This window comes from Crinia signifera, chromosome 1 (genome assembly GCF_055691185.1).
Source record: "Crinia signifera chromosome 1, ASM5569118v1, whole genome shotgun sequence".
Lineage (NCBI taxonomy): Eukaryota > Metazoa > Chordata > Amphibia > Anura > Myobatrachidae > Crinia > Crinia signifera.
The window spans coordinates 440,224,261-440,252,249 of NC_139217.1; the positions used below are offsets into that span (position 1 = coordinate 440,224,261).

At 44.7% G+C, this 27,989-nt stretch overlaps 2 protein-coding genes across 3 annotated transcripts in view; one reads left to right on the plus strand and one right to left on the minus strand.

Annotated features, from left to right (window-relative positions):
* Positions 1-27,855, plus strand: part of PLPP1 (phospholipid phosphatase 1) — a 92,028-nt gene extending 64,173 nt beyond the window's left edge. For both annotated transcript variants that reach the window (XM_083153640.1, XM_083153649.1), the window contains exons 4-6: positions 15,838-15,895; positions 21,885-22,061; positions 23,478-27,855. In XM_083153640.1, the coding sequence (XP_083009766.1) occupies positions 15,838-15,895; positions 21,885-22,061; positions 23,478-23,606 (364 nt within the window). In that variant the 3' untranslated portion in view covers positions 23,607-27,855. The remainder of the gene's footprint in view (positions 1-15,837; positions 15,896-21,884; positions 22,062-23,477) is intronic.
* The window catches only part of MTREX (Mtr4 exosome RNA helicase), a 63,351-nt gene continuing 63,079 nt past the window's right edge, over positions 27,718-27,989 (minus strand). The window contains 1 exon segment of the mRNA XM_083153661.1: positions 27,718-27,985. Within this exon segment, the coding sequence (XP_083009787.1) occupies positions 27,933-27,985 (53 nt within the window). The 3' untranslated portion in view covers positions 27,718-27,932.

The following is a 27,989-nucleotide window of genomic DNA, read 5'->3' on the forward strand; positions in this document are numbered from 1 at the left end:
AGCTGAGACCACACGGACAATCGTCCGTGTGGTAGCTTGTATGGGGGCTGAAAGCTGACATCCGGCGACGTCAGCTTTCCGCCCCCATGAGTTGCGTCATGGCCTCATTACCATGCATACGCCCCGCGTTTGCATGGGAACGCCCATGAAACGCGGGGCGTACACATAGGGAAATGAGGGCATGATGCCTCTCACGCCCCTATCCGCCCCCTTTGCGGCGGACGAAATACGTCTGCGGCGAAGGGGGCTGCACATGCGCAGATTCACCTCTGCGCATGTGCAGTGTAAAAACATCGGCGGTACGGCCGCACGCGGGCCGTACCGTTCCGATCAGAATAAGGGCCTTTATGTAAATGTACAGAACACATATACAGTACACAGTAGTTGTGCATGAGAGCAGTCAGAATAGATTTCTGTTGCTGTATCTTTAAGAATGTTCTCGTGTCAGCCTTGGCACATGGAGTCCTGGATGGAAGTGCCGGCAGTAACGTAGCTGGGAGGCCTATGAGTAATGATGACTTCTCCCAAGTGGAACATATTTGTTTATGACAGTTATAGAGTCACCCTACATGCCAAACGAACACAACTGGAATTAGGCGGGTGATTTGTACAGCGAAGGTTTTTTGTACAATTTGACATTGAATAATCACAAAAATCATGGAACATCTGTAATCGCTGCCAATAATATGTTTGATGGGTCTAGATATAATGTAGTTCACGCCTAATTACATAGTAGCAATCATTTGTGGTATGTTTGGGCTCTGTAGGACAGTAGAAGGGTCCGTTGTAAAAGTTGTGCAGTGACTGGATTTTGACACCAGTAGACGCACTCGAAAATGAGTCATTGATACCTGATCTGATTTGCGGCTGTCAAACCAGAGTGCAATAATTGTCTGATCGCTTCCTAGTTCCACATTGGGCAGATTTGTAGGTGGAATTGTGTGTATGGCAGGCAGGTAAGCTAAATAGGGAGATTATTTACTCAGAAGTATGTGATTCTACATCTGGGTTATGAGGATAAAGTTGCCCCAATAAAATGAAGTAAACAAATTATTGGTGGCCACGAATAATGATCAGTATTTTATTAGAGAAAATGAAAAAGATGCCTCTAGCCTTTTGGAGTGTACGCCGTTAAGACTGCATAGCAGAAGTGGTTACATAAGACACTGTTACTGGTTCCGTGTCTAGATTTATTGCCCCCCAGGTCATGAGGCAGATGCATCAAAGCTTGGAGAGAGAGAGAGAGAACGTACCAACCAATCCGCTACTAAATGACATTTAAAAACGAAAAAACACTGTCTGGAAATGACAGAAGCTGATTGCTTAGTACTTTATCTCTCTCTGCTTGGCATCATAAGCAGCTGCAGTAGTTTGGTTCCTGGACAGTCCCTGTGGTTACAGTAGCTATGTAAGAGGCTTCAGCTTAGCGCTGGTGTCCACCACAAGATGATTCATTCAATGTGATTTCTTTACACCACATCTCCCTCGGGTGCTGGATGACGCTCCGACAGTCTGGATCCCGACTGTCATTAGTCCGACATCGGAATCACGACTGTTAAGTGCCCAACAGTCTGGATCCCGACTGACAGGAGCTATTCTCCCTCGTGGGGATTTCCATGAACCAGCAGCGAGGCGGGCAAGGCCAGACCTCTGGGGTACTCGCAAGGCTGCGAAATTTGCAGCCCTGCGAGTCATCCAGAATAAGGTCCTAGGTGTAGGTTTTCCTTGTACACCTTTGCATGTACTCTTCTTATGTAGATATCCGGGAAGAGTATGGGACTGTCAGATTGTGTCCTGCAATGCCCCACAGTATGGTGAGAACAATAATGTGGCCTAAAAAAACGTGCGCAGACATTGTCTGGTCCATACAGCGTTGCTGGTTGTCATGGATACAGGTCTTGTCGCTAAGGTTACACCATACACTCCACTTTGACCTGTTATTTGGACAGCTGCTGGAAATAAACCTGGTTTATTATTAACAGCTACAGTACGTTTATCACACGTGCTGACACACAGCATGCATTCAGTTTCATATTCGGGTTGTCGTGTCATAAAGTCTAAACTTTAAAGGACTGAAGTAGTGTATTTAATAATAGAATAATCTTCAATTTGTTTTATAGTCTTGTAATAAAGCTCCATGAACACTAAGCTCTATTATAAACAAAGTCGCTTATTTTGGCCTTACTGAGCGATATCGTTTTAAATATCGCACCGTGTGTACACTCAATATTGTTAACTATGTGCGCTCCTGGCCATACAGCCCACACTCCCACCCCATCACCTTGGTCTGTAAAGCATGCGCACTGCATGTTAAGATGGCCGTACACTAGAACGATCAGCTTGCAATTCTGATTGTGACACGATTTGGGTCATTTTTGACACACAATGTGCATGGGATCCATCTGCCACATATGACCGATCATCTTACAGTGGGGTGGAAGTGTCCAGAAAACTGCCAGTCAAATGAGGCCGGCCGTACGTGCGATCAGATGACCAATCACTTGTGCAGAAAACAACTCGCCACGGAATCAAATCAAAAGGCTTAAAACTTTATTTCCCAGGTTTTTGACCCAGGTGGACGCATATTGTCATTCCAAGTACTGAAGGACAAATTTGAACTTCCTAATTGATGCCTTTTCCCAGTAATGCAAATACACGACTATGTACGAATATGCACCCCCACCTGAACTCCTTTTAGATTAGAGACGTTTAAATTAAAATTACAATCATGGACACTGCAAGAAATTCACGTTAAATTGATATTCAGGACCACTTTAAGCCCTGTCTTTATGGTTGTGAACTTGTGTTCTTCTGGTCTATTGGAGGTCCCAAGAGTGTAACGGTGAGTTATTGTGTACAAGGTTGGAGGAGTAACCAGCTGAACCTGTTCCAGGGAGTATGGGATGGGCGCTGTTGCTAGGTGGCGATCCTCTTCCCTAGAACAAATACAATTTGCAGGTGATTGCTGCAGATGATAGTTTGTTCTTTGGGAGGCTTGCCACCTAGCAACAGCTGGTGGACTGACTACCACATACCTGGAGGCTGCTCTAAGAAACCCAATCTTGTCTTGTTCACCAGGTGGACAGTGGTACGTGTAAAGGTTATGTAGCAGTAACCCTTCAGAAGCCGCTTTGTTGGTGCATTCAGCACCCTATAATGAGCATTCTAATAGGGGCAATGCCTGCTTCCCTCCATAGTAGAAATAATGCAGCTTCTAACAGTGAAGATAAGGTTTTCTACTTGTAATGGACCGTTGTTGAATATCTAGCCTGATCCTTTAGTTTGCTCCGTTTTCCCTTGTAGTTCCTTGTCTTGAATGACATTGAGGAATTCTGTAGATGAGCAGTTTTGGAATGAACTTTTTAGAATAAAAGGACAACCCTGTAGGACTTGTATTATACAGGGATCTGATATATCAATTAAGAGGGGAGTTCTAGACCAAGGACAGTTCTGTGGGCCTGCTGCAGGATGGACGGAATGGGATAAGCTGCTTGCTGGATTTCTTGGCTTTGTAATGGATTTTACCTCAGAAGTGAGTTCCAGGACAAACAGGACAGTGCCCATTAATATTGGACACAGACCGGGGTGCAAGACCTGAATAACCTGCGTATTGGTGACCTAATGAAAAGTTTGACCAATGATCAAGGTGGTAATTCACATTTTGAAGCTACTACAGTTTCTAGGGAACAAGCTGGATCCTCTTTCTCCGCTTCATCTAATCAAATTGAAGTTTCTGTAAGATCAAATGGGGTTAGGTTTACCACGACCCATCTGGATTACTCTGGAAAGTCCAGTAGTTAAGACCGGTGTCCGGAGGGGTGGAGCCCCTGGACCATACAATGTCCGGGAATAGGCAGCTAGCTGCCTATTCCTGGCCATTGTATAATCTGGGAACACCACCCTTCCGGACTCCGGTCTTAATTACGGGATTGTCCGGAGTAATTCTGGACGGGTGGTGGTAAATTACCTAATGGCTAAAAAAGGGGGGTTTAATAGATGTGCCAAGTGATTCTTATCGGCTGTCAAATTTGATGTTTCTAGAACCATGGGCTGCCCTTGCTATTTGCAGTTTGCTTAGATCACACCGTTTTAGACGATGCTGCAGACCTACCCAGATTCCCAATGTATGTACATTTGAGGGCCTCACTGCTGGGTAATTGTGTGGAGATCCTTCCGCCAGTGAAGGGTGGAGCAGCCATGGCTACTACAGGAAGGACTTGTTTTCTGCTTTAGACAAATGTTTCCCTCCTGGTGTTGGTAATAACAGGGAAAGACACCTGAACCAGCTTCCCTGGAATGATTTTTATTGGGCCTGATTCAGACCTTATCGCACATTCGCACAGCGATCGCTTACCAGTAGCCTGCAATGGTTGGTAACTGGCCATTTAGTGGGAGTGTTCAGGGCGTGTGAGAAAAATGCTGGGTGTTCCTTGGAAAAACCGCAGGCTTGCCCAAGCATTTTAGGGGAGGGTGTGTCAGTACCACCCTGGATGTGCCTGTATTCATCACCGGCCCGAGTAAGTCCTGGGCAACGTGGCGGCGGCTGCCATTACTGGTGCCCAGTGTAAAATTTATTTGATGGTGAGCGGCTTCTGAAAGGATTTTGACATATTTCGCTCGGGTGGGAACATATGTGCAGCTGTACACATCCATTTGCACTGGGAGCACAATCCTTTGCAAGGCGAGATTTCACTGAATCAGGCCCATTGTTCTTTCCAAACTGGTATTGTGTAATAAACATCTTGTACTTGTTTTTACCTTTGAAGTTGAATCCAATTGGCCCATGTCTGATATTTTCCCCTCCGAATATGAGAGGAATTCATCTTAAATGATTTTGAGAACCTTTTTTGTTTTCGTATTTTTCCTTTTGTGAGGCTTCTAAGCTCTATTTGCACTGATAATGTAGACACATTTGTTTTGCTGCACTGGAAATAAAGAATATTGGGTACTTGTGTATTAGCACGGCGCCCACTAAGCAAATTGCTTAGTGGGCGATTCTGCATAAGAAACTCGCATCTATATAAATTCAACTCCACGCCGACGTGGATAGTGGGGGTATGCCACGGCTCACCACACTTCGGGGTAGCGTGGATAGTGGGGGAACGCTGCGCTGAAAAGGGTTAGAGGTTGGGTGTAGATAGTGGGGGAACGCTGCGTTGAAAAGGGTCAGAGGTGGCGTGGATAGTTGGTGGGTGTGTAGAAATTATAGTACAGTTAATGGCATCGTACCCTAAAAAATCGCTTACAATTGCATGCGATTTTACATAAGGTACTGGGCGAGATGTATCAAATGGAAAATGCGGTAAAACCCGGGTTTTACAGCATTTTCCAATGTATCAAAAATGATACCGCACTGAAGGGTATCGCCACCTTTGGGTACCCTATAGAAGCTATATATAAACCTATGGGCTTCTTTTCGCCGCCCGCCGACGCAAACCCGCCGCCTCGCCGACCCTCCCCTCTGGCTTACCTTCCTGAAGGGGTCCTCCTGGACCCCGGAAGGTAAGCCCTGCCTCCCCCTAGTGAAGCAGCCGGACATCCTTCCGGCTGCAGGGGGGAGGAGAAAGCGCCGGGGACAGCATGCATAGCTGTCCCCGGCATGAGAGGAGAGCGTGGCGGCAGGGAGGTGACGGAGACACCGGTGTACAGGTATCGTGGGGGGCCTCCGTCACCGCACCACGATGCCAGCCGCATATGTTGGTACATATGCGGCAGCATCGTGGCGGGGGGGGCGGGGGGGGGGGGGCGACAATGTATTTTAATACATCCCGCTCACAATGACATGCGATGTGGTAAAAGAGCAGTGAATAAATTACTTAGTAAAATCGCATCACATCGTATAACACTAAAACGGGTACTGCGATCTTCGCACTTAAGCGAAGTCCTAAATGTCCATAATAATTGCCCATTTTAGATGGACACAGACCTGTGGTATTATAATAGTGGTCTAGATCGGCACACTATTCGCTGCTACTACTAGGCTGTACTAGGTAGTGTTGTGCACAGTATGGAGTAATTTCATTGTTTATCTTACAGTCATGCACTTTGTACTGTGTACAAATATAGGATTATATACAAGTGACTATTACTTTGGATGCCTTCATAAAAAATGGCCAAAACGTGGATAACCCATATCTCACAATACTTTGATCATTCATTTATAGCAAATTGGCACCTGGACCTAATATAAGAGAGAGCGAGAGATCTTTTTGTCGGGTGTAACAGACTGTTATATTTTATGCCGTACGTCTGATGGAACTCTCGCAGCGTTACAATCGGTTTACAATGAATCTATATCACATCAGCTCTGGCTTTGCATCTGCATCTTTCCCTGTTTGCATTGAAGCCTTTTCCTTTAGATCCCCAGCCAAAGCTAGTAATATAGAATGTGTGTGTTGCCAGTGTGCATATAGGGCCGATTCAGGTTTGTTAGCACAGCAAAACTGGGCAAAACCATTATCCACTGCAGGTGGGGCAGATGTAACATGTGCAGAGAGTCAGATTTGGGTGGGGTGTGTTCAAACTGAAATCTAAATTGCAGTGTAAAAATAAAGCAGTTGGTATTTACCGGGTGCCGGATGGTCTCCCGACAGTCAGGATTCAGATGTCAGTAGACCACGTTGGAATCCTGGCTGTTAAGAGACCAACAGTTGGGATCCCCACTTAAAGGAGCTATTCTCCCTCGTGCGCCCCTGCTTCCCGCCTCGCCGCCTGGAGGGAGGTCCCAGAACGGGTGGTCGGACGGCCAGCCGGTCCGACCACCTGGTCGGGTCCGATGCGCACGGGACCGCGCATCGGACCCGACTGCATGTCAGGGAGAGGCGATTTGGTCTGATTTTAACAGGTCGCAATCATCCGAAATCGGTAAAGTATGAACCAAGTGGGTCTAAACCTAAAAAACTCATGTTGACCTTTTCAGTGTCGACCTAGTCAATGTTAACCATTTATAGGTGTCGATCTAGTCGCTGTCGACTATTAGTGCCTGGCGACCTAGACATTGTCGACCCAGGGACCAGACACCCACTGAATCTTGCACATGCAGGGAAGCATTAGAGGAGCAATAGGCAGCTGGAATTTCTTGCTTACTGAACAGATTTGTAGGCTGAGGTTTCAGTGTACATTTTTCCATGCTATCCTGTGGTTTCTTGAAACGTTACCAGCAATTCCATGAAATAAGACCATATTAGACTATTTAATGACTAGCCATTTATTTTATTATAACCACTTTTTTTCATTCTTTAAAACATTCCAACGTTTGGCTCTTATACAGGAACGCTCCGTATGATGAAAATGTGGTAACTAAACTTTCCTTTGATTTACACAAAAGCTCTTCCTCTTCGGAGGGATTCCAGGGCTAGAGATATTATATCGGACAGGAGACACCATCTGTGAGTCCTACTAGCCCTGGCAGGGAACCTGTGGTCCTACTTCCTCTAATAGTATTTTAACCACTGAGCCAGTTGTAATCCAGCGCTACTTGTCCGATTTTGTGTTTTTGAATCTTATTAAAGTTGTCCTTAGCTCTTACTAAATTTGGCCTGTCCTATGAATCGGGAGCCGCCATTTCGTGCTCTTATTCGGCTATCAGCTCATAAATTCACTAGGAACTTGTGACATTGCAGTTACTAGAGGTTCATAGCACTGTGGGGCAGATGTAGTAAGCCTGCAGATGTGATAAAGTGTACAGTGATGACAGTTAGGGGCTGACTGGCTGCTGTGTTAGCACCTTACGCTTTATCCGTTCAACAGGCTTAAAACATTTTCCCCCAATATTATCCCTTATGTATCACCAACATTTTACACAGCCCTTTAAATATATTGAATCATTAACACTGGGTGCCAGATGTACTAAGCTTGAAAAGTGATACAATGGAGAGTAATAAGCCACCAGCCAATCAGTTGTTACCTGCCATGTCACAGGCTGTATTTAAAAAATAACAGGTAGGAGCTGATTGGTTGGTGGTTTATCACGCTTCGTTTTATCACTTTTCAAGGCTTAGTACATCTCGCCCTTTATGCTTTAGTAATGTCACTAGAAACTAGTAAATCTGTTGTTCCAGGTGACAAAATGGCAGATGGCGAGATCTAGGTCACAGGTCCACTCTCAGTATTGTTTGTTAGGAACTCTGGCAAAGCGAGGCAGATAGTGGGGAAGGGGTTAGAGGTCAGGCCAGGCCAGAGATTATTTGCTGCACTTTCCATTTCACAGGCCCCTGGGATATCATTTTCCTGTATGGAAGCTATGTGAGGCTTCACAATGTGTCATTTATCAGAACTGATAAAGAATGGAAAGAGCCTTTCTGTCAGTGGCGGAGAAGCCCCCTACTATTATAGGATTACACTGGCGGTTACTCAGAGACAGGTGCCCAGCAGTCTGCCTGCGGGATGCATTCTGAACGATGTTCCATAGTTAGCTCTGTGCCCAGCTGCTCGCTCCTGTTGAATGATGCCTGATATATCTGTTTGGTGCTGGCTCCTCATATGGATCACATGTGACCATTCAGATCGGAATGTGCGTCCCTTATAAGCCATTTACAGGCATTTACCGCCGATTTATTCCATCATCTACCTCTGTTCTTTTAAATAATGTTGCTATGCATTTCTGTACTACATTACCACTGTGTAAGCTCCCATGAGCTATTTACCATTTGTGCTTTTGTACTTATTAACATTGACACAAAAAAAGTTAAACTCATGTTGACTTTTTTTTAATGAGTCGGCCTTGTGCTTGTTGACCCATTGGCGTCGACCTAATATACCACACCCAAACACTCTCTAATGATGACAAACGTTCTTAACCACAATTCATTGTAACTTCTGGCTACGTCTATATTGTACTCTTCCCCCCCCCCCCCTTCCTGTTTGCTAGCGTCTGCACAGAATGATCCGCCTGTGTTCAGCCGGGCCCTCTCAGCACTTCTATGGATGCACACACTGTTTGTGGACACACCCATGAAACGCCAGGGGTCCACCCATTGCCTTGCCAAGGACGAAATAGGCCGAAGGTGCGGCAGTTGGGCAGAACACATGCGGTCTGAAATGCCCCTGAAATGTATTTATTTCCTCCCTAAGGAAATAGACTGCAGCTTTTCCCATTCTCCTGATTTATTACAGTACTCCACCATGGGGGCAGACATTGCCTGCCTATTGGTGTGTAGCCATGACCCTGTTATCGCTGCTTCCTAGTGATCACATTGTTGTAATCTCTGTACAGGAGCAACTGTGCTGAGCAATCTGAGTGATGCTAGATGTATCCTGCATGCAGGATCTTAATTGCCCAGCTATAGTGGTGGGCGGGGCCATGCATTGGTATCGCTATGGTCCCTACACACGGAGCGATGTAGGGTCATTTTGGCTGAAATTGCCCCGTGTGTAGGCCTGTATAAGATAATTGGTACTAGTGTAGTATCACTGCTCCCACGATGGGCATCGTATAGGAAAAAACGCATTGCATGCCACTACATATGGCATGCGATGGGAGCCGTGATAGTATACAAGTACCATATAATTATACAGCACCAGCATAATCCGCAGTGGGAATAAATACACAGAGGCCTATTTATTAACTATAGTAGATAGGGCGGTTTATCTAGAGGTTCTTATCAAAGCAATATAAAACCTCCTATCTCCTCAGTTTATCAATAATTAAATGATATTTGCTGTCAGTGATAAGACTTGCTGGGCAAAGCTACCAGACTCTCGCATGCACTGTTATATCCCTGCCTGGGGATCTCTGATCTGCCTGCTGGTAATACACATAAATGTAAAGCCCCCCATACGTTAGGCCGACTTGTCCTAAGGACTCAGGGCCTTATTCTGGTTCACTCGCATAGGCAATTCCTTCTCAAATGGACAAAACCATGTGCACTGCAGGGGGGCAGATGTAACTTGTGCAGGGAGCGTTAGATTTGGGTGATTTATTTTGTTTCTGTGCAGGGTAAATACTGGCTGCTTTATTTTTACACTGTAATATAGATCTCTCTTTGAAGAAAACCCCACCCAAATCTAACTCTCTCTACACAAGTTACATCTGCCCCACCTGCAGTGCACATGGTTTTGAGAAGGAATTTGCCTCTGAGAGTGAACAAGAATAAGGCCCTGAGAGAGCACACTCTCAGCCAATCAGAGGTCGGATGTCATCGTACATGCTGCCCGTCCGACCTCCTGATCCGGTCCGTGCATCGGATCGGATCAAATTTCACTTGATTTATTGGCCCAAAGTGCCAAAATCGGGTGAAATCGGCCCAAAATCGCATAGTATATGGGCACCCTAGGGTTGGAAAGGCACACATGTATGTATTTTCACATTCCCATGTTTAAATAATTAGCTTTTAAAGATGACAAGGTCAACTATCGGAATGTTGACATTTCATAATATTGAGTTCTAATGACAACAATAGGGTTAGGCCAGGGGTGTGTCAATTATTTTAGGCTGAGGGCCCACTTAACATTTCCAGTAAATATTCGAGGGCCAGAAACACAAAATATATTATATATGGCAATACCCATTGAAAAAAATGCTGGAATATTTTTGTATCGAGAATATTTTTTAACATTTTACAAGACAAACCTAATAAGAATATCTATCTATCTATCTATCTATCTATCTATCTATCTATCTATCTATCTATCTATCTATCTATCTATCTATCTATCTATCTATCTATCTATCTATCTATCTATCTATCTATCTATCTATCTATCTATCTATCTATCTATCTATCTCTATATCTCAGAGCGACCCTATCCCCGTGTGTACAGGGCGACTGTCGCCATTGAAGCTGAAGCCCCTTTGTCTCATAAGCTGATTACCTTGAAGTAAAGTCTTCAGCTTCCTTTTGTTTTCTTCTTATGAAACATGATGAGACCTGCGGTAACTGTGGGAATCGGCCTCGGTGGTTTGATGAACGATCAAAGCCCTGAAGGTTTGTCATTTCTAAACAAAGCTAAAACAATCCTCTGCTTGTTGGCGTCTGTCATGTATGGCCTGCGGGGGCAGTATAGCCTTGCACAAGCTTTGGGTTGTAATTGGAATAAAGTATGCAGAGAGACCCGTCTGTCCTGTCTCCTGCAGATCGTGAATACCTGCCTGCAGAAGAAGTCCCGGCATTCCCATCACACATGTTGGAGGTACTCCCAGCAGATTTCACGGAAAACATTTCCGCCACCCAAAGCTGCTGCCAGGGGACTCTACCGAGAACATTGTGTGGGACAAAATGTAGGGAATGGTGAAAATTGAGTGCTTGGACAACTTCTCTGCTTCATCTCTTCCTAATGCTTCATACATATCCCTCTAAGTCAGGGGTCCATTTAAGAAGGATCGTATATTTAATGTGATGTAGGTGGTGTCTTACCGCCCAGGATCGCATTGTAATATGCATCTTCCTGCACGCTCAGGGACATTGCTCAGCTTGCTCCAAAGGGGGTTCCTACGCTGCCCCGCCTGCCATGTGGGCTACCGCATCTCAGAATGGCGGTACCCCTGGGGCCTGATGCTGCTGACTATTGGTACATCATGCAGCAGCGCATTCCCCATGTTAGCCAGGCAGGAGGGATCGCTGCAGGGATTGGAAATTCCTGCTGTGTTCCCTCAGTTATACATTCCGGGGGCACTTTATATTTGCTGCTCACCCCTGAAAACACCCAATTTAGCTACAAATATTAAATGATAAATGGCCAACTCCATCATTTACATTTACACTCATTTACAAGGTAAAAGCGTGCCTTTTTTAAATGATTGATTAAAAGAAAAACATGAGATCGGCTGGTATCCGGCACCTCCAGCAATCTCTCACCCATGTGCCCCATGGTTTAATCTTCAGGTTTTTGAAAAAATAAATAAAAAATCAGTCGGCCACCACCACCAATTTATGGGTCATAGGCATTGGCAGCTCCCTCGTGTGTGTGTGTGTGTGTGTGTGTGTGTATATATACAAAAAAGTCCAATTAGCACGCAAGTCCTTGTCCTTTAAGTAGGGTTAAATCAGTCCCTTCTGGGGAATAATTTCCAGCACTTCAGGTCAATCATAGGACCGGCAGCTTCCTCCTAATTACCCTTGCGGGCACCTGGATTCTCAGGTAAAGGATTTTCTAGGAATGGAAAGAGGAGCGCTCCAAATAGTGCTTTATCTTTTTAATTTCAATCAAATATAAAATCCGACAGGTACATATAAAATGGTATCACGTACCGCAAGAGGCGGTTAGGCACAACCGCGGGTGATTAACAGCATGGATAAGGCTGTCCCAGACAGCAATCAATGGCATACGAGTGCTCTCACCACTCTCTCATCCACCATGGAGTTCAGACCGACGCCAGGCCACGCCCCTACGCGTTTCAGCCACTGATACGATGTGTATTTTGCTGAAGTCTCCATACTGACAATGCTGTGTTAGCCAGCACCACACACCTCCTGCTCCACGTCTTTCATATATTGCCCAGTTCTGGACTTTAAAGCCCAGTCATACTGGAAATACGTAATATGTCTCTGCAGCTCCGAAGGACTGAACACAAAGTACATCCCCACAAGTACATGAGGATTCCCACCATCAACCTGCCAGGTCTCCTAACAAATATTGATTGTACCCTTACTGGAAGGACTGTGAAGGAAGCCGGTCCCAACCCCAATTGTAGTAAATCAAAGATTAAAATGGACCAGTCAGGGTAAAACATTTACTCTTCTAGCGGGTTAGCCCTGATCAGAGGAAATTATAAACACTCCCCCCATGTGACACACTGACCCCTGTGTGAGATGGTGAGACAGTTCTGGAAAAGCAAGACCGTCAATCCAAAAGTGGGATGTTTGTGGATGTAATGTAGAAGCCATTTTGTTCCTGTCATTAAATTAATATACTATATGAGATTGTAAGCTTGCGAGCAAGGCCCAGTTTGTTTTATCACCGTTTCCTATTGTAAAGCGCAACGGAATATGCTGCGCTATATAAGAAACTGTAAATAATAAAATAATATTGATCTCATAGAATCCCATGTTGCTTGCTGGCAGTTGTTCTGATTGGATTAGGACTGATTAAGATCTTCCTATAAATTGCAAGAAAGATATTTATTTGTTTTTCAGCCACATGGAATTGGGATTCTTGTCCGGCTCTGAGGGCACAGTAGGGAGTAAGAAAAGTTATTTGGCAATCAATGCTATGACTGTACCAGGACTCTGTTACTAATATAATTGGTATGTACTATATTGGCCTCACCAGCTGCTGCCAGGAACTGTTATATTTATGTCCGTAGTTGGAGAATACAGGAACACGGAACATTAAAGAGACCAATGGCAGCAGCAGCAGGTGGCAACATTTGTGTAAGATGAAACCATAGTGAACAGTACACAACATGTGCATGGCCTGTGTGCGGCTTACCTACAGCAGCCGGCGCTCCCTGTCAGCTGGGGAGAGCTATGGATGGATTGTGAGCTCTGTGGCCCTCTTATGCCCCTTTCAGACCGCACTTTGGAAACGGTATATTGCCGCTTTTTTACCGTTTTAAAACGATAATCTGTGCGGTCTGAAAGGTGCAGATCCAATTAACCGGTTTGAAAATACCGTTTTTTCAAACCGGTTAAAATGCAGGGTCCTACCCGTTTCAGACCCGGTATTTTGGGATCAAAATCTGGTCTGAAACGGTATTTAGGACCCAGCCAATTAGCTGGGTCCTAAATTCAGCGCAGTGAATATTTAATGAGCACTCCTTAAATATTCATAGCACTGGAGCCGCCCGCCGCCGACCCCCCCCCCCCCCCCTTCCCGCGCGCATTAACATTACCCGATCTCCCGGGGTAACATCCCCCGATCTCCCAGTGCAGTCTTCAGCCCCCCCCTCCCCTCCGTGCAGCCGGTCTGCCCCATAGGAAAATCCATTTTAAAAAACTGTCTTTCGTGTGGGGGCAGCCATTTTCCGAAAGTCGCTTTTCTTATAAGCAGCAGGAGGCTTTTTGAACATACTATACTATGAGAATCCTAACCTATGGGGGGTAGGCTCAGTGCCTAAAGGATGCCAAAGACTGAATTGCAAATAATGAAATACATTGTTGGCTGTAAGAGCGTCCACTGGGAGAATCACATTCCCAGCAGCAGCAATTACCTTGTATGGAGAAGATGATCAATACACTTTACTAATATATTCTTTGCACAATAGGAAAGCAACCGGTGATATGAGGAGCTGGAAGCTTTATATCCATTTAGCCTGAACTATTGTCCTATAAATATCAATACTGTTATATTAATTCTCTTAGTGCCAATCTATCAAAATTCGTGTGGAAATGACCAAGCAAACATTTTTATTCCTCATAATGACCTGTAATGTTTTACCTTTTTATATAGGAAATATAATCTCTTTTTTTTTTTTTTTTATTACAGACCATTTTCAATTTGAATTTATATAACAAATGTGAGTGACGGCTGCATTTTTAGTGGCTATTTTGCACATCGCTCACAGATGTTAGCATTCAAAGGGTTAATGTCTCAGATCTCAAGGTGTCGCTGCGGACACCGGCAGTAATGGAGTGACATAGTGCAAGAGGCTATAAGTGGACTGGTTTTCCTTGAAATTGACCTATGTCTGGACTGTAATATTTTTGCCACATTGTATGTACGTGAAACTCTTCCACATACAAGGATGTATGTGTGTATGCCAAGCATCGGGAATGCACAGCTAGCTGGTACATTTTTTTACAAGCCAATTAATACCTTTCAAACCGCACCTCGGGACCCAGGTTTCTGCTGTGTCAAAACTCCCAGGTCGAGAAACCCGGGTCCTGTTCTCACTGTGAGAGGTATTTAATGCCACCAGCGAGTGGGCTTTTCCTCACCAAAAGAAAGTCATCCTCGGTCATCAAACTCCCTCACCGTATTCAATTTAAGAGCAAAATCTTCGCCAGCAAGGTTCACCGCAAATGCAGCAAGTCCATTGCATTCTGTGGCCAGCCTCGCAGTTTCCACCTCGCCTCAGAGTGAGTTGAATACACTGATGGCGAGTTATCGGCATTTTCGCCATTGATAACTCGCCGTCAGGGCATGGAATACTGCTCTAAGGAGGAAGTAGCGCAAGGAGTCAGCGTCGGCTCCAACGCTGACTCCTCCCCCAACGCTGATGCCCTGCCCCTTCTGATGTCACCATTGTCCAAATCCTACGTGTGAACCGGCATTTGCAGTCTGAAAGGGGTATAACCTACAAGTATGTTTTTTGGAAGTGGAGATCCCAAAGGAATCCATGATCATTGGGTGGTATTCAATTGTTATATTGTGCCCGATCTCCCATCTAAAATGATGGGAGATTCTAGATCTATTTTTTTTTTTTGTTCATATCGTTCTCTTTATGGTCCGGTTTAGCAATGCAGCTGTGCTTTCCAGCACGGCTGCGGGAATAGCAAGCTGAAATGTTGGTGAAAAACAATTTAATACCGCCCATTGTGGCCGACATCAGCCAGCCTCACCTTGCTCTATTCTCCATGGGGTGTGCTTTAGACCCCTCTAGTGTAGATAACCTGTCGGCTAACTAGTGACCAGATGACATCAGTGTGATGTGATCAGTCAGAGAACGTGGGAAAGGCCACTGCGATACCACAAGTCGCTCAGTCTATAGACGTGAGAGCTCAATGCCACAACCCGAGAACAAAACTCCCCTCCATACACTCTTGTTCAAATGAGTTTAAAAGGATGTTGACCATGGTGTCCCTTTAAGTAAAACCTTATTGGTTACAAACCAGAATAAAAGTAACCATACAGTACAACTGTAGAAGTGCATTTGTTCTAAAACAACTTATTTATTGTCATTTTGTTTACCTATAATGAATACATTTTATTAAAACGACTTATCTTTTTTTCTTTTAGGCTATCGTTTTATTCCGGCCACTCGTCTTTCTCCATGTACTGCATGCTGTTCCTCGCAGTAAGTATGTTGGGCTCATTTGTAAGGTTCATTAGACCATGGGCACCGTCAGCTGACTTGATGTAATTGTATAGATTCTGTTTGTGTAACTGCTAACCATGTTGTATATGTGTGGATACATTTTATATTCTATAGATCGCAACTATACTAGGGAACCGGGCAATACACATATACCCCCAGCACAGCTTTGTCTGAGTCGTATACACCTGTGCCCACATAAACACATATGTATAAGTTGCAGCACAGGCACATTATAATAAGCCTGATGGTAGACTGATTTCATATCAACCGGCCGCCGCTTCTGACTAATGGGCTGAATCAGCTGCCATCACTGAGATCGGTTCTCATGCTGGTAAATGGCCTCATTCCATGTTTCCACTGATTGCAAAATGACAAATCTAAAACAAAGTAAAAACTTGTGTCGCTCTTTCTGACCCTGTTGACCTTACACACAGGGTCAAAAGGTCTACATGTAAAAAATACACAGTCATTAGCTCAACCCCGAATGTTTGTCTGATCTAGACAGTGTAGATCAGTGATTTTCAACCTTTTTACCTTGCGGCACACTAAATAGGACTTTAAAATTGCCAAGGCACACCATGAGATCCCCACAGGGCAAAACACATTGGCCACCACAGGGAAAAAAAAACCTATTGGCCCCCACATTAAAAACAATCACACTGGTCCCCACAGGTAACAAAAATAAAATACATTGGCCCTTTACATGAAAACAAGAGACCAGTACATAACAGTTGAACTGGTGGTGGCTGTAAATGGGTTTGGGCATCTCTAGATCTGGGGGCACACTTGAGAACAGCTCAAGGCACACTAGTGTGCCACGGCACACTGGTTGAAAAACACTGGTGTAGATCTTCACCTGTTTATCAAGGTGGTTGGCAGGGAATGTGCCGCAGCCAGTAAGCCCAGGAGTGCGCACTAACTGCTGAAAAGAGCAAATCTCTATACAATGGAGACCTTTAATGTCCGGTGCTTATTCTGGTCCTTGTAAATGGCTGTTGCATTGGGATACGGTCACAAGGTTGACATGGCGTTAGGTTCACACAAGCATTAGGTTGACAGTCAAAAAATCAACATGTTTTTCACTCTTATTTGAGCAGACATGTGCCGACAGGCATTATTTTTTATGCCCGACCATCCACTAGGGCATGGTGAGTGAATAAAACAGTGTGCCGAGCAGAGCGAGGCACCGTGCCCAAAGCATGGCGAGCACATTGGTGTTTAGTTTCAGTGTCCAAAAAATCCATATGTCGACCATTTGAATGTGGACCTTCCCCATGTCAACCTAATGCTTTTGTCGACCTTAATGCATGTCGACCTAGTGGTGTATATCCAATGATCCATCCCCGTTGCATTAAATAGTAACTTACACCAAGCCGTGATGATGCTACGCTTGTCTGCGTATGATGCACTCCCGATAAGTGGATTAGTGTTCAGCAGTAATATATGACAAGTCACACCGGCCCATTTACACCAAGTCCACGATTTCAGTGTTCCCGGCCTGACAATCGCCACGAATGTAGAATGTTTACGGTAAAGGCAAACCTACTGAAATATATATGGAGGAGGCGCCGCCGTAAATCCTGGCCGCAGTCTCCTCTGTGACTTGCTGACTGACAGCTTTTCCATGTTCTGCATATTAACCTTCTCGTCTGCTGCCACCTCTTCCTTATTACTAATATGTAATGGTGCCACACCTGGGATACTTCTACATTTCATTTTAAAAATAATGGTTTGTAGTGTTCCGTGATATTGGCTTAATACTCTTCTAGGCAATGTGCTAGTTAAGGTTACTTGGTTACTTGTGTTTGCTCCTGACGGTTTCTTGCTTCCTTATTGCTGCGGTGTAATGGTGTAGCTATGCGGTTATCAGGGTACTTCCTCTGTCTTGCTGGCTGGGGTGGAAGTAATGCTGCTGGATTCAGTTCTGGTTCCTGAAAAGCCAGACACTGAGAGCCTATGACGTACACCAATAACCCTCTCACACTACCTACAAATCCACTACTATTCACCTGTTTTTAGACCTGGCAAATTTCCATCTTGCATACCTGAAAGGGGTCAAACTAGAACCTTAGGACCCAAACCGTTCATGTTTTCCAGGTCTCTTCACACTTTCATAAGTTTACAGGTGGAACTAATTATTACAATGTGCCAGTGAGTAATGACAGCATCTGTGCACCCGCAAGGTGACTTGGTAAAAGGGAGCAGGTTGGGGGTCCTGAGTTCTGTATTTGAGAACCAGTGCAGTAGGCTGTACATTACAAGTTTACCTGCGTACCTCTATGGGGTACAAGTATACTGATGGCCACAATGTGCTGTGAATGACCCATTGCAGTGAATAGTGACCCATATTGAGTTCCCAGAAATGATTAGATGCAATGTTTAGATGCACTTCTCTCTAGGTTTAGCAATGTATACACACACACCCCTCTGAATTATAGCGGAGTGAGTTAATTCTCTGCCCAAACAGTAAAGATACAGTGTTCTCATTTAGACACTCTCCTACTTAATCCTAATATGTAAATTAGGTCTTAAAATGGGGATCAGAAGATTCCACTGATTGATTCTTTTTAAAATAAATTTATATAGCTGTTCAAACATAGGTTTGCTCTGCTATTGATCTAGAAGTGGAAAATCCGTGCTCCAGGGAAGATGCTGCCTCCACCAGCATCTGCCTGGTGTGACCACACACATACACCAGTGTTTCTCGGTGCCGTGTAAGTACAGATAGGCTTGCTGGTGGGGCTGTAATGTAAGAACATTCCCCACATTTCTCTATTGATTTATTTGTTGGCAGAAATCATTGAACTGAAACTTAAGATTTTGAACAAATACCAAGATAATTGTGTGGTATTATACAGAATGTTTTATTATGTAGTGCCAGTAAAAACTAGGTCTAAAACCTGAGAAAATATTTAAAGGAGGCATTAAAAGATATTTTGGTTTATCCACTCTTGGACCTTTTTGTGTGTACAGGAGCCTGGCTCCGGTCCCTGTCTCATCAGATGACCGCTATGGCCTCCTGCAGTGCTCGCAGTGGGGGTAATCACAGATTATACACAGTGAGGAGTGTAGAGCAGCCTGCAGCGCTCGCAGTGGGGATAGTCACAGATTAGAGACAGTGAGGAGTGTAGAGCAGCCTGCAGCGCTCGCAGTGGGGATAGTCACAGATTATAGACAGTGAGGAGTGTAGAGCAGCCTGCAGTGCTTGCAGTGGGGATAGTCACAGATTAGACAGTGAGGAGTGTAGAGCAGCCTGCAGCGCTTGCAGTGGGGATAGTCACAGATTATAGACAGTGAGGAGTGTAGAGCAGCCTGCAGCGCTCGCAGTGGGGATAGTCACAGATTATAGACAGTGAGGAGTGTAGAGCAGCCTGCAGCGCTCGCAGTGGGGATAGTCACAGATCAGAGACAGTGAGGAGTGTAGAGCAGCCTGCAGCGCTCGCAGTGGGGATAGTCACAGATTATAGACAGTGAGGAGTGTAGAGCAGCCTGCAGCGCTCGCAGTGGGGATAGTCACAGATTATACACAGTGAGGAGTGTAGAGCAGCATGCAGTGCTCGCAGTGGGGATAGTCACAGATTATAGACAGTGAGGAGTGTAGAGCAGCCTGCAGTGCTCGCAGTGGGGATAGTCACAGATTATAGACAGTGAGGAGTGTAGAGCAGCCTGCAGTGCTCGCAGTGGGGATAGTCACAGATTAGAGACAGTGAGGAGTGTAGAGCAGCCTGCAGCGCTCGCAGTGGGGATAGTCACAGATTATAGACAGTGAGGAGTGTAGAGCAGCCTGCAGCGCTCGCAGTGGGGATAGTCACAGATTAGAGACAGTGAGGAGTGTAGAGCAGCCTGCAGCGCTCTCAGTGGGGATAGTCACAGATTATAGACAGTGAGGAGTGTAGAGCAGCCTGCAGCGCTCGCAGTGGGGGTAATCACAGATTATAGACAGTGAGGAGTGTAGAGCAGCCTGCAGTGCTTGCAGTGGGGATAGTCACAGATTAGAGACAGTGAGGAGTGTAGAGCAGCCTGCAGCGCTCGCAGTGGGGATAGTCACAGATCAGAGACAGTGAGGAGTGTAGAGCAGCCTGCAGCGCTCGCAGTGGGGATAGTCACAGATTATAGACAGTGAGGAGTGTAGAGCAGCCTGCAGCGCTCGCAGTGGGGATAGTCACAGATTATAGACAGTGAGGAGTGTAGAGCAGCCTGCAGTGCTCGCAGTGGGGATAGTCACAGATTATAGACAGTGAGGAGTGTAGAGCAGCCTGCAGCGCTCGCAGTGACGATAGTCACAGATTATAGACAGGGGAGCCGGACGGGATCCCGACAGTGTTTTGACAGTCGGGATCCCGACGTCGGGTAAATGCCTGACAGCTGGGTTCCCGCCGGCCGTCGGCTATTTTCCCTGGTGGGGGTCCACGATCCCCATAGAGGGAGAATAGATTAGGTGGCTCGTGTAGCTCGCCACCGTGCCCGCAAGGGGCTTAGTTGCGCTCACCATGTTGTAGGGATCCCGAGTGTCGGACCCCTGTACCACACCCATAGAGTAGTGTAGAGCAGCCTGCAGTGCTCGCAGTGGGGATTTGTCACAGATTATAGACTGCAGCGCTGACTTTGTTCCTCACCACATAGACACGGGGATTACAGGACATATTACAAGGATCTGGTTTCTCGGTCACTTGAAGAGACGTCTCTATGCAGTATCTGTGCTGTGTGTCAGGTCTGTAGTACAGGGGCAGCTCTCCATGCAGAATAAAATATTTGGAACTGCCAGATACTTCCCACCAGGTTACCCACCATTGTGTTATGGGCCAGTCTGCATGCATCTAAAGTGGCCATACATGGGGCCACACAGGTGAGCGATTTCAGCAATGTAGATTGCTCAGCACACCACGCTGCACAGCAATGTGTCAGCGATGTGTGCTGCGTGATTAGTCAGGGCCAGTCTTCTCCGGAGAGAACACTGGCCCTGACCGGCGATTAGATTGATATCCAGCATGCTGGATATTAATCGCCGGCCGATAGCGACACGCGGCGCATTGCTATCACTATGGCCCCTAAGCGATCACCTTAGATCTCACTACATTGTTCCGCGTGTAGGGGTCGTAGTGACAATGATGTGCAGCGATTATTGCCTAGTGATTAATATCCAGCATGGTGGATATGAAGCTAGTTAATCGCCAGTCACTGGAGAACACTGGCACTGACAGATCGCTGTGCAGCGCTGTGTGCGGAGCATCGCTCATATCGCTGTGCAGCACATCGCTCAGAAGGCTCTGCAAAATCTCCCCATGTGTATTTCTGGCTTCTGCTGTGTATGAATCACCCAGTAATGATGTGATTTTGGCACACAGTAAGTCAGACTCTGCCTGCTCTGATAACATGGAAATCTGCTGCAGGAGAATTCTATACTTTAATATGGATATACCATGCTGTATAGAATGTACATGTAGTAATATGGATATACCATGCTGTATAGAATATACATGTAGTAATATGGATATACCATGCTGTATAGAATGTACATGTAGTAATGTGGATGTACCATGCTGTATAGAATGTACATGTAGTAATGTGGATGTACCATGCTGTATAGAATGTACATGTAGTAATATGGATATACCAGGCTGTATAGAATATACATGTAGTAATATGGATATACCATGCTGTATAGAATGTACATGTAGTAATATGGATATACCATGCTGTATAGAATGTACATGTAGTAATATGGATATACCATGCTGTATAGAATATACATGTAGTAACTGCAAGTTTCATGTAGTACTCTTTAACCCAGAGTAACTTGCCATTAACCTGATGCTAGTACATACACTTTACACTTGTTACAAGGGGCACCCAGGTCACCCTGGAAGCTTAATGTATTACACCGCTCAGTGTTAGGGTTATGAGCAGCCATGGTTCTGACCATACAGTATGTCCGCTTACTGAAGGTTTCCTGTTTGTCTTCTCCTAGCTCTATCTTCAGTCCAGGATGAGAGGAGATTGGGCCAGACTCCTGCGTCCCACCTTCCAGTTTGCCTTTGTTGCATTGTCAATCTATGTCGGGCTTTCCAGAGTATCGGACTATAAGCACCACTGGAGCGATGTTCTGATCGGACTCCTCCAGGGAGCAATCGTCGCTTGTCTTATAGTAAGTATGGTCTTCTATTAAGTATAACTCTGGCTCCGATAACTCCCGTGTAATGCCGCAATAACATCTCACACATTTGTTATCATTGTGTAACATTACGCCCAGTAATTTGTCTGTCCTCCCTAAATATCTTGGAGCAGAGAAGCGTATACATTCCCTGGATGATCTACCCTGATAATGCCCTGTAATAACAGCTAGAGATATCACCTGTTCCAGAAAAGAGGGATCCAGGCCAAATGTGGATAATGAATTGGCCAAATATCTCCCATAATCCGACTACCTAGTGATCGCCCCAATACCAGTCATATTCTCACCCCAGCAATAAATATCACTGTCTCCTAATATAGAATATTATTAACCGAGCGCACGATCTTGTTGCAGTCATTATAGAACCAAACTAAATACAATTGTGAAGTATATCAATCCCATTGCAATTGCTATCGTAATTATTGTAAAATTGAATATAAAATCAGCAATATCATGTTAACATGTTGCTATAAAATATCACGGTTTCAAGAGGTCCTGATAATTCCATCCATAGTTCCTTTATTAATAAAACTAAAATCTAGAGAGATCTATAGTAAAGTACCCTATTCCATCCATTCCAATGGAATCAGTCATGTAAAATACCACTTTCAAATGAGAACTGCGCTGTGTTGGTCCTGAGGACCGACTTTAAGAACCTGTGCCCTAATCTCAGCAAATGCAGCACAGGGCCTCCCATTGATAGTAATAATGCCAACTTTCAACATAGACGAGCATAGTATCCTGGCCTTTGTTTTGTTCACATATATACATTCTGGTGCTACTGGTTTAATTTGACCACGATGCAAATCCAAAAACTAATTAATACTGCAGTTCTTGATGGACCTGCACCTACTCGGGAGCCTTGAGGTCAGAGTTTGGGAACTATAATAGTCCATGTTGAAATGATATCCATAGGTGAGCACAGATGGTTAAAACAACCTGCTTACCTGTGCTCAAATAATAATGTATATCCTGGACTGCTAAAAGTAGAGATGTGCAGATCCGGACCTCAAAAATGGCATCTTATTGGCTGTCCGCTGTCACATGCATTGGCTCCAATAAGCCAAGCCAATAAGATCCTGTTTTGAGATCCAGGTAAATCCAGATCTGCACATCTCTTGTTAAGACATTAGTTTCAAGGTAGTACATTCTAAAAAATGATATAGGCAACTTGTCCACGGCTGTAACCACAGACCTGTTTGCAACGGTTTCAGTTCATCTTTGATATAAGCCGACCTGAATGCTGGCTTCAGTAGTCTTTGAAGCATAGCTTAAATGCATTACCAATTTACCTACTCGCCTCTATCTATAGTTCTGGTTATGACTGTTCATTGCAGGGGACAGGACTTTGCAATTATAACTCAAACACCACTGTCTCCCCTCTCCCAGGTCTTGTACGTCTCAGATTTCTTCAAGAACAAAAGAAGTTGTTTTAATCAGAAAGAGGAGGATTCGCACACGACCCTGCACGAGACATCAACAAATGGGAACCACTATGGCAACACTCTCCAACCGTGAACGCCACCGTAACTGATCTAAGAATACATATCCTGCTTTTATACACAGTATTAAGAGTTTGAGCTCTTAATTAGCCTTCACCCCCTCAGTGCTGGATAAGCTGACCCCGCATGGCACCTTTTTTTTTTTTTTTTTATAAATTCTTTATTTTCAAGTACCAGAATTGAATAAATTGTACATGTATATAACAACGTCTGAGATGGTGGTACGTAATAGTGTGAGACGACCAAAAATGTAATACCACTCGATTATAATAAACAAAGAGCAGCAGTGAGAGAAGAGAGTAAAGTGGAGGAGAGAAGGAAGGGGAATTATAGTACAAGGAAAATTGAATACAATGTACTCTCGAGAGTAGGAACTACCCAAAATGTAAGCAGTACCAATGAAGCATGGGGACACTAGGGTTCTATATGTAGGTGACCATTTAAATTCTACCCAACTGATCCACATGGTCTGAAAAAGCCTACGCTGCTCCAGGGTCGAATAGTAAGTCTCATCCACACCCAAGTGAAAGTCCATACATTGGCACAAATCACAGTCGGCAGGCGAGATGAATGTCAATGCATTGGAAGGATTGCACTGCCCTGATTTTTATTTTTTATATTTAGAAATGGGGATATCAGAGTGGGATAATAAATAAGTCAGGACCCATAGGTACAAGGGAGCCCAATATCTCTGCCGATAACTGTCTGTTGAACCACTATTGGGATAATATCAGAGGACAAACCCAGCATATATATGTATTAGCGATCCCTGGTGTCTCTCCTCACCCCTTCTATAAGTCCTAAACTATTCTATTTAAAGCTTTTTCTGTGTCAGTCGATAGGAGGATCATGGGGGTGTTATGGGACAGCCGATAACACAACAAAAGGTCAGCGATTGAGTAATGTGTAGCCTCCTGAACCTACCTGGTCAGAATGAAGAGATCTGGGAGTAATAACACAATTGGAAACAAGTTTAGCGTAAATCTTAAGATCCACATGAAGAGGAGAGATAGGGGCATAACTAGCTGGCAGACAGGGATCTGTCTCTTCCTTGGGGATAACTGATGTGAGCCATAAGGAATGGATCTGAAAACAGTTACCAGCCTAATGCATTCATGACCAACGATCCTTGAAGATCTAATATGCAATAGAGACGCCGTCATCGTCCTGGATGTTTTCCTTGGTGGAATATTGAATAGCATCCTGCAACGCTGCCTCCATAAATGGAAAGTCGAGGGCCTTCGCTGGTATTGTGGGTAGGGAATGAGAGATCATCTAAAAATGTCTATTGCTTATTTAAGTTTGATCCTTTGCGATCGGGGAAGGTTGTACAGGCCATAATAGTAATTATGGAGAGTGTCAACAATAGCCTCATTGGTAGCGTGAAGGGTACCAGAAGTACCCATCATTTTTTCAGATTTGTGTCCAAAGAGCTCTTACTAACATCCTACCAGGATTATTACCCCCTAAGTAATAAGTATTGGAAGCATCTAAAAGCGATTAACATTTTTGTTAAGAGGTTCTAGCAGCTTGGAGTTGTAGAAAAGTATCTATAATCCAACTTTAAAAAAAAGGGGGGGGGGGATGCAGGGATGCCCTACTTTTCAAGATAAATGTTTTAAAGAAAATATCCCAGCTAAATAAAATGCACCCCTAATAAAACATTAATGGGCCTCTCAAATCTTTACTGGGGAAACCTCAAAGTGACCTTGGAAGCAATGTATTCATCTAGATAACCAAGAAGTTTAATCTTACAATAGGAGTCTGTAAGTATACCCCCCTTTTACACAAGCCCTGTGCAAAATCCTGGGTTTGCAGGTGGTGTAAATGGCAAGTGCTCAGGGTTGAACGCACATTCAACCCGTATCGCTGTGCAGTGTATACAGGACCTGTTCCCTGCAATGGAAAAGCCAGCACCAGGAGATGCTGTTATCAACCAGCGGCGGCTCAGGCCCCGCCTCTGGTGATGTCACCCGCCCAGCATCGGGAAGCCTGTCTTAAAGGGGTCACAAGCAAGGTTGCACCCGGCTTGGTGCAGTGTCTAAAATCCTGGATGTGATCTGGCTTGCTGATATAAAAGTAGTATTAGTCTCCACTGCCAGTGTCGAGGTTTGGGGTCATTCCCAGACAATTAAGGTAATTGGAGCATGATTTGAGCCTGTGATCTGGCCTATTAACAACAAATCTCAACATGAATAATATACGCACGTATAGACATCCCGTCCGACCCGATGCGTGGTCCTGTGCACATCGGATCGGAGTTGGGAGGGTGGATGGGCTGCACATAAGATTTACAAAATATTATGTGTAGCCAGGTGAATGACGGCGTTGACCAGAGAGCCGGGCGGAGGGAGCGGCGGTAGGCACACAAAAAAAAAAAAAAAAAAAAAAAATACAAATGAATGGGCAGCCACTGATTGGCTGAGAGGTCTCAGCCAAATCAATCAATGATTGGCCAAGAGAGGTCTCAAAAATAAAATGCCCATACAAATGAATGGGCAGCCACTGTTTTGGCTAAGTGCGCCCGCTGCCTAGATTCCCCTGCCCGGGTCCCCTCGCTGGCTCTAACCACCCACCCTGCTCCCTCCACCCAACTCGCTGGCATCTCCTGCCCGCTGCTGCCCCACCCTGCAGCTCCCCGGTAGTTGCATGCAATTTATCACATGCAAAACTTGGCACATGAAGTGCCTAATTACGTGTGAACCCTCCCGGGGAACTGTCGGGACGATCAGGTCCGACGTGTCCTTAGGACAAGTTGGACTAATGTATGGGGGCCTTCCAAAGATGTCACTATTTTGTCATTTTGAAGAAATTGTTAAACCCAATAACCAGTTACAAAATCTGGAGCACTATACATTGAAATTTGAGATAATTGAATGAGAAAATCAATAGGCTGTTCAATGCTAAGTGTTATTGCATAAGAAAAAAAAAGTATCCTAAAATTAAATTTGAAGCGGGCTACAACAAGCATCGGAAAACAAAACCAAAAAAAAGACGTCTTTTTGGATATCTTCTGGTTGTTGTACTGAATAAGTTGTCCAGTCATGTAATACTTGGATACTAAACCCCATCGGGCTTTTAAATCTTTCTAGCAGACTTAGGGGGGGTACACACCAGAACGATTAGGGCTCAATTCCATCAATCTGGATCCAATTCCAACCGATTGGATGCAGATTGTGTGTAGATTGTGCATGTTTAGGTCCAATTCCGATCCGATTCCAATCCAATGCGCGTCCCCGCTGTCGTTTGGTCGTTTTACAGATCCTACCTGCTGCAGTGAGGATCTGTAAAAGATCCATTCAACTGGATACAGACTCAGATCGGATTGGGATCAGATTGGATGCAGATCGTTAGCAGATTGTGTGGCTCCAACAGATCGTGCGAGCATCACACAATCTGCTAACAATCTACTAACAATCAGGATCGTTCTGGTGTGTACCTGGCCTAAGTCAATTTGGGGGGTAAACCATACGTCTCCTTGTGTCACGAAAGGTGTTGAAAGATTTGCATTTCACTCCTTTTAAAATCAATCTGATACACAGAATCCAGACTAATTTTGACAGCATCTTGTATCCTCTGTTCTACGGATTGTAGGTCTTGCTGCAGATCCGGTCTAGTGGGCAAAGAACCTAAATGAATATCTCTGATGTTTCCTCCACTTGAGACCTGGCAGTGAGCTGCCAGGGTATCAGAACAGTCAGAGCCTCCAGAGGCCATTGGGGATAATGATTTAGGGGGAAGGATCGTCTGAAGTGGATGAGATCCCAAATTGAGAATGAAAAGCTTTCTGTGTTGATGTTTTAACAGGAGCAGCCGTAGGGTTTTTTTTTTTTTTCGGACCGGCGTCTCGTCATATGTTGAGCTAAATTCAGTGTTATTACGGCAAATATTGAATGAAGGGGTAATTAAATATAAAGGTTTTCATAGTCCAGCCCCCCCCCCCCCCCCCCCCCCCCCAGCCCAATGCTATGTATTTTGCCAGGCCATGGAAATATGTCAGTGTAGGCAAGTGCCTTGACCAGCTGCTGCTGATAAATGCCCACTTTGTATATAGTTCTATTGAACACCTTTTATGTATATGAATTTAATTGTTTGCCTTTGTCAACTCTACACACAAAAGAGATATGTTATTCAAATTGTAAATTTTTTTTAATTAAAATAGTGTGGTAAACAGTATGTACAAACACTTGTGTAATATTGCTTTGCTCGTTCTGCAAACTTATAACACCAAAACATTAAAAAGTTTCTAGCAACCATCTGTCCTCTGTTGGCTCTGTTGTCCCAGGAGCTTGCACTCTATGTATGCGATTTCATGTTGGATTCTATTTTGTAACTTCCCCACCTACAGATACAGGCTGGCTGCAAACACAATGTCCCTTTTGATTTTTGTAATTCCTAC